The sequence below is a fragment of the Pteropus vampyrus genome, unplaced genomic scaffold (assembly GCF_000151845.1).
Source record: "Pteropus vampyrus isolate Shadow unplaced genomic scaffold, Pvam_2.0 Scaffold379, whole genome shotgun sequence".
Lineage (NCBI taxonomy): Eukaryota > Metazoa > Chordata > Mammalia > Chiroptera > Pteropodidae > Pteropus > Pteropus vampyrus.
Window position 1 is genome coordinate 739244 of NW_011889160.1, and position 7370 is coordinate 746613.

Here is a 7370-nt window from a genome sequence, read left to right on the forward strand (position 1 = left end):
TTTGCTTATTTCTCTGATGTCTTTGGTATTTTTAATAATCTTAGCACTCTAATATAAGAAAGCAATTCAATGTTTTTCAGTAGCAAATAAATTATAAGGGTAAAAATGAAAGTTAAAAAGCCTGGAAGAATACAGTTTCTACAGATTAACATGTTTTACAGAATGCTTTGATAATACCCACACACAGAAAATTCATGCACAACTCCTTTTTTCCACTGATATAACTTCGATTTAATTATAACTTAACAGGAGAAACTGAAGGAACTGGCTACTGATGAAGCATTGAAAATGAACTTTAAAAATATAGTATCACTGGCTTCATTTTAGATAAAAGTAAAAAATGAAAATCCGGAACTTAATGACACAGCTTTAAAATCTATTCTCACGAAAATATCTCTGTGAGATGGATTTCTTTATGATGAATGTTATTAAAAAAAGGAAACCAAGACAGAAATAATTTTCACATACATTATCCTCTAAGAGTAGTGCTGTCATCAACCCAACTTACATACATTAACGAAAAAAATAAGATATTTTGTCACATCAAAAACTTTAAAAATACACACAGCACTTATTCAAAGTGTGTCTAGATTTTAACTACTGAGAATTGATATTTTACTTAGTTTTCTTGTTTCCATTATAGAATAAAAAGCTACAAATATAAGTGATTCCCTGTTATCAATCACTTATAGTCACACTTTCAATGAACAGCATCTACAGTTATAGAATTCTTTTCCTTTTCCTATCTTAAGGTTCATTTTGACTACGTTTACTGAAATGTAATTGTATGTCTGTCTGTTAAATTTTATTGTTAAAAATTTGGGCTTGTATGTTATATCTCTTTTTAATTTACTTTTCTATAATTTTTTATTGCCTTACAAAAGTACTGGTCTGCAACAGGTTGAAAATTTAAGTCGGGGTCCTTTGCCACAAATTTACTGGATGGGAGTATCATGAAGGAGAATGCCCTTGTTCTTAGGAAATACTGTTGAAATATTTAAGAGTGAAATAATTATCTAATGTCTACAAGTAATTCTCAAATGGTTCAGCCAAAACAGAGAGAAATACAGATATAGATAGAGGAGAGGGAGGTAAAACATTAACAAGTAGTGAATCTGTATGATAGGTACATGGGTGTTCATTGTAATACTATCTTTGTAACATTTCTGTAAGTGAAATTTTTCAGAAGAAAGTTGGAGAGAAAAATGTTTTTAAATAATAAGAAGTTTTGCTCCACGCCATTTATAAAACTAATAATGCCAAATTCTTTTTTCCAAGAAGTATTTTCACTGGATGAAATAATTACTGGAAACTAGATATTTTTAAGAATACTGATTTTAGGGGAAATTATATTTTTAGAGAGCATACAGGTCTAATTAATTACATTGGAATAAAAGAAATGTGACTACCTAAAATATTACTGATTGGTAATATTTTCATCTATTCTCATTTAGCTCTAAATTACAGATATACTATTTTCAGAGGCTTCGGTGGGTGCATACTTCACATTCAAGGAAAATAATAAAGGGATAAATATTTAGTCAAAGTCACAAAGCATGGCAATGAGTAAGTGGAACCATATACTTTACTCTTACATTTTCTTGTTTCTGTTCAGCCCACTACTTCGTAATATTCAAAAACTACATTACCATAAATGAAAGGACCTTTCTCATGTTCCCTGATAATTCATGGAGTCGCTGTTTTCCTTGAGTTCTAATATAACTCTTCCAAAATATTATGATGGCTTGGAATGAGGTCAGATGCCTAACGCCATTTAGAAAGATGATCATTTTTAAAAAAGCTAGTTTTGAAGTTTGTGAAGATCATCTTACCTGACTTCTTCACCAGCAAAATCAAACACCTTGGTGATTTTAACTTTTTCTGTTTCTTTAGGTTTCTCCGGCTCTTCTGCTTTGCCCAATGATTTACTTGAACTCGTCTCTTTAGTCTCCTCTCTTTTCTATGGAAAAAAAAATGTAATCAGTTTCACATAAGGATGAAACCTAAAAGAACCATTCAAACATGCTGTTTATGACTATTCTTAAATGCTTCATCTCTAAACACCTAAAGACCTATTGAAAATTTGATTAAAAAGCTACTTTTTCTACCATAGGGAATGCTTTTGCTTTTCATTTAGTAGAGGTACTACCAAAAGGCATCCATATCATCTGATTACTGCTGCAAGCTTCAATCTCAGTCTGTAAATTAAAAAAAAAAAAATTCTATCTGGAGAGTTTAGGATATTTCTGGGGAAACATTCATCTCATTCACCTATCAACTTACTTTAACTTGTGGACTTGGGGGCACTTTTGATTTTGGTCCCACGTCATTGAGGAAGCTGGCCCACAGTTCATCCTCTTTCTTTTTCCTTGCATCCTCTGACCCAGTGCCTTTTTCCTGCTCTGCAGCCACGTCTTCCTCCTCACTGCTACTTCCTCCAGATTCCCCGCTGGCATCCTCCTCTTCCTCTTCTTCTACCTTGAGGCCACCTTGTTTTCTCTTCCTAATCACCAACAATCACAAGGAAAAAGAAAAACAAAACAGACCATGCAAACTGATTTCAGTTATCCCTTCCTCAATTCCAAACATCGTGCTGCAAACACAAAACTTTTAAATCTAGGGACTACTGATTAAGATGTATACTGAATCAAAATATGGTGTTCTATTTCTAAGTTAGGACTAGTTATTTTCACCAAGAAACATTCAAAATCATCTCACAAAATCAATGTGTCCAGAAAGAGTGTTCCAAGAACATATATAGGTCAGGTATCTTTGACATTTTGAAGTCATTACATTTGGAGAACATGTTCTATTGAGTTTATTTATAGGATTCTCAGGGAGGTGGGGGAATCCATGGTTCTGAAGCCATGAAAGCTGGAATATAGAAAACCTCAAGGACAAAAGAACTAGGCCCAAGACTCATGAGAATAAATTGATTCTGACTTCAAGTGAATCTAATACCTAAAATTTTTTCCATTTTTATAAACTATAATCTATCTTCTGCTTCAGTGCCCAGTAAGATGCAAACACCAATCAAAGAAAGTAAAAGACTTCTATTAAAGACTCTCCTATTTGAGTTAAATAACCTGTCAGAATTTTCGTAATTTTTAGTGGGAATATAATTCAGTACCAAGTCTATGAAAGGCAATTTGTTAATATCTATAAATATTTTTTTTACTGCATCTATCGCAGCTTCAAACAATTCTACTTCTACAGATCCAAAGACACTGCAGTCTTGTTTGTTGTAGTTAAGACAGGGTACAATTAAATGTCTTTCAATAGGGGATCCTCAAATAAAATCTATCTACATAATGAAATATTATGCAGTCACTGAAAAGAATAAGGTATAGCTAGATGTACTGCCATGGTATCACCTCCAAGATGTGAAATAATGAAAATGTGAAACAATACAGAGTATGCTACTATTTGTTTTTTGTTTTAATAACAGAGTAGGAAATATGTACATACGTGCTTGTACATACATGTAATATCTCTGATAACACAGTTCTTCTGAGGCAAAGCAAGAAGGGCATGCATTTTGGTAGTAATTGAGTTTTTCATTTCAACCGTATGCACTTATTAACTATTAAATTGTTTTTTAATTAAAGGTAAAAAAATAATAATAAGTTTGCCAGAAACCAAAAATGTAATCCTAAAATGTCACCAAATGTTTCCCTTCAAGAGAAAAGGGTAAAAACCCTGGCAGCATGAACCCTACCATCTGACCAATCCCAGCAGTCAAAGCGGTCACAACAACCCTGACTTCTGAGGGCCTTGAGGGCATCATCACCTGGCTGGAATGCTCTGAGCCTTTCTTTTTTTCCCTTTGGTTTTCTGTGTCTGCTCTTCACCATCCACTTCATCTTCCTTTACTAATTCATTTACATCATCTTCACTATACTCTCCACCTGAAATCACATAATAAGGTGGTCAGACAAGAATAAAGGTTTTCACATCAAGATGAGACATTTTCATTAGGAAAAAAGTCTAGTACTTTCCACTATTCTTCAACTAATTAAAATATCATTTCCTTAGGGAAGTTTTCTCTGTCTGTGGGAACTAAGCTAAGTTCCCAGAGCCCAGGCAGTCCACATTTTCCTCCATAACTCATCCCACTTATATTTAATGCTTGCAATTTCTGCTATGCTCCACACACCATGAGGACATGGATCCTGCTTGTCATTATAAATATCTGCTGACTGAATGAACAGAAATTCCAATTCCACTACTGTACTTTTTTCAAAGAAGAAACTAAGATTCCCACCTCATCTTGGATATCTTTCAAAAGTAAGCAAATGATATTGTCTTTTCAATAAAAGCCTAAAGACTCCCTGTTAGACATAGCAGAAAGAACAAACATGTCTATTCCTATCCTCAGACACATATTCAAGGACTTCCAACAAAGTACTGCCCAGAGGTCCAGTCTGACCACACTGTGGGCACCCATGGAGATTCAGCTAGATTCAAAAGTTCATAGAGACTTTCATTTGAAGTATAACACCTATTAAAAAGCACACAAATCTAATGTACAGCTCAATAAAATTACACGAAGAGAACATACTTGTATAACTAGGACCCAGCAGAACATGATGACCAGCATTCCAGAAGGCCACTGTGCCCCTTGCAGCCACCAGCTCCTTCCCAAAGGTAACCACAATCCTGATTTCGAGTACCACAGATTAGCTGTGTGTGTTTCTGAATGCTGAACAAACAGAAGCCTACAGTGTGCACTCTTATGTCTGGCTTCTTTCACTCGACATACTGTTTGTGTGAGTCACACATATTGTTGAACGTAGCCATAGTTTATCAATTCTCATCCTGAAATAATATCTCATTCTATGATTATATTGTAATTTATCCATTTTTCCTGTTGATGGACACTTAGGTTGTTCTCAGTTTGGGGTCATTACAAATAATGTAGTTTTGAATATTCCTGTACACCTAATAAGCTTTTAAATATTTCACTCATAATGAACCAAGTACTACCAAACACTTGAGGAAAGTCTCCAGTATGTAAGGCAAGACTGAAAACAAGCAGAAATTCAGAGGAAACAGAATTAAAAAAAAAAAAAACTTAAAAACTTTTTTAAAAAGCCTTTATAATTAATGTCTTCAAAGAAGCATCCATGAAGATAACCAAAAATTTTTTTCAGAAAAATATTCTTGAAAATTACAAATATGATAGCAGATATTAGAAAAAAAGAACAAAGATCCTGAGATGGAGTCAGTCATGTGAAAATCTGGAGAATAAGCATTTGAGGCTGAGGGAACAGTAAACATAAGGGTTCTAAGGTGAAAACAAGTTTGGTGACCAGACACCAAGCGGAAAGTGAAAGTGTTTCATGAAGACAGGAGTGAGTTTCAGGTGAAGATGGCAGTCTGAACACATGAATGTAATTTTGCTTCCTCCTGATACCCCAGCAAAATCACTACAGCAAAAAGACTTTTAAAAGACATAAACTCACAATGATGGGTACCTAGCTGCATTGTGTTTGTTTATATCTGCAAAAAGTAATAGTGGAAGAATAAATAAAATACTAATGAAAATAGCAACATATAGGAGTCAGAACAGGACAGGGTGCAGTAGGCAGAGACAGAAGCTGGAGTTCTCTGTGCTTATCTTTCTATAGAACAGTTTGAATAAACAAACATAACCACATGCCCAAACAATAACATAACCCACAAAGAAGAGATTTACTCCAAGGAGTTTAGAAACAGTTTTTTGACTGTACATCCTTATAAGATATAGCCTAAAGACCAAAAAAAACTTCTATTCCTTGTAGTAACATCAATGCTGGCATTGTAAAAATATTTCCTTTATGAGATACGTGAAAATAATTATGTTAATCATGTTAGGAATCTAAATTTTCAGAATAAGAAAAATGACACAATTATAAAATCAATAAAATGAAGTGTAAAAACACAAATGTTAAAACTGAATTAAAAATATCAATAAGAACTCAAGATAAATATTTTCTAGTCTGTTCACTGAAATGGCACAGAAATAATGTCACTCTAGGTAGCAATAAGCACTCTTTAAAGTTCAGATCTCATTCTTCGACATAATTCATCACCAAAAGGGCTCCCGGGGGCGGGGGGGGGGGGGGGGGGGGGAGCTAATTTCAGGTCTGAGGGAAAGAAAGCACAAGGTGAAACTGGGACAGTTTGCTGTGCCAGAAAGAAAGCAAGCTACTTAAGAATAATAGGTCACCTTATAAGGTCAAGATCCAGCTTGAAGGAAGTCCTAGCGGCCAAAAGTAATGACTCGAGCATTGAAAGTCATTAAAAGAATAACCATTTGTAGATTTAAACATGTTTAATTGATTAAAATCTGTGAATCCTTTACAATATTAAAAAAAATGATTATACCATTTTAGGCTACTATTGAAAGTATTCTCCATTTTGAAAATTGGTAATTAAGGAAAATCAATTAAACATTTATCCTGCCCCAACTGATGAAGGTAAGCTATACTTTACATAACATCAATAAATGTAAAAGAACCACAGAATTAGGAAAACATCACTTCTCACACTCTAATGATAGTAGTAATTTAGGCAAGGATTATCAAGTAATGCTACAAAAAACACACACAATTTAAGTTTTAACCATTAGGTAAACTGCCACACAGGATATTTCAGTTCCAAGGAAAACAAAAATTACATAGTAGAGGGATAAGACTCTCATCATCCTGATCCAGGAGTCACAGATATGGGCATCAACCAGGTCTTCTGATGTTACGCATTATGAAACACACAGTCATCTATAATGTATTCTAGCCAAAATATTTTATTTCAACCCAACGAGCATTTAGATCCAATTTCTAATGTATGGAAAATCCAAGGGACAAAGGAACAATCTAAAACATCATGAGAGCAACCAGACAAAACCAGGTGAGGCATTCTGCAGGACATGTAGCCTGACTTCTTAAGCAAATCGATGTCATTAGAGAAAGGGTTCTGTTAGGCTAAATGGATTTAAGGGATGGAACGACTGCATGATATATGTAGTCCTGAACTGACGTGGACAAACAGCTACTGCCATTTTTGGATCAACTGGGAAAATTTGAATATGGTCTGTATATCATATGAGTTGAAAGTTTAACCTAAAAGAACAGGTTACAAAGTAACATGAAAAAGTATAATTTCAGGTTGGGGAAAAATATAAATAGCTATACTCAGGTGTAGAAAAAGACCAAAGTTGATATTAACTAAGGGATTAATACTGATAATCTCTGGGTGGTGGGAATGTAATGATTCTATTTTTTAATATTTAATCGTCTGCATTTTAAAATTTTCTTCAAAGTTCATGTACTGCTTTTCTAATAATTTTATTTTTCATATAAATGGGCAAGTGTTGTAGAGAGTTCAGA

General features: G+C 34.0%; 1 protein-coding gene across 7 annotated transcripts in view; it reads right to left on the minus strand.

Annotated features, from left to right (window-relative positions):
• The window catches only part of CFDP1 (craniofacial development protein 1), a 101377-nt gene that overhangs the window by 86066 nt on the left and 7941 nt on the right, over window positions 1-7370 (minus strand). For all 7 annotated transcript variants that reach the window (XM_023523162.1, XM_023523164.1, XM_011379938.2 and 4 more), the window contains 3 exons: window positions 3791-3908; window positions 2284-2503; window positions 1833-1960 (listed from right to left, as the gene is read on the minus strand). In XM_023523162.1, the coding sequence (XP_023378930.1) occupies window positions 1833-1960; window positions 2284-2503; window positions 3791-3908 (466 nt within the window). The remainder of the gene's footprint in view (window positions 1-1832; window positions 1961-2283; window positions 2504-3790; window positions 3909-7370) is intronic.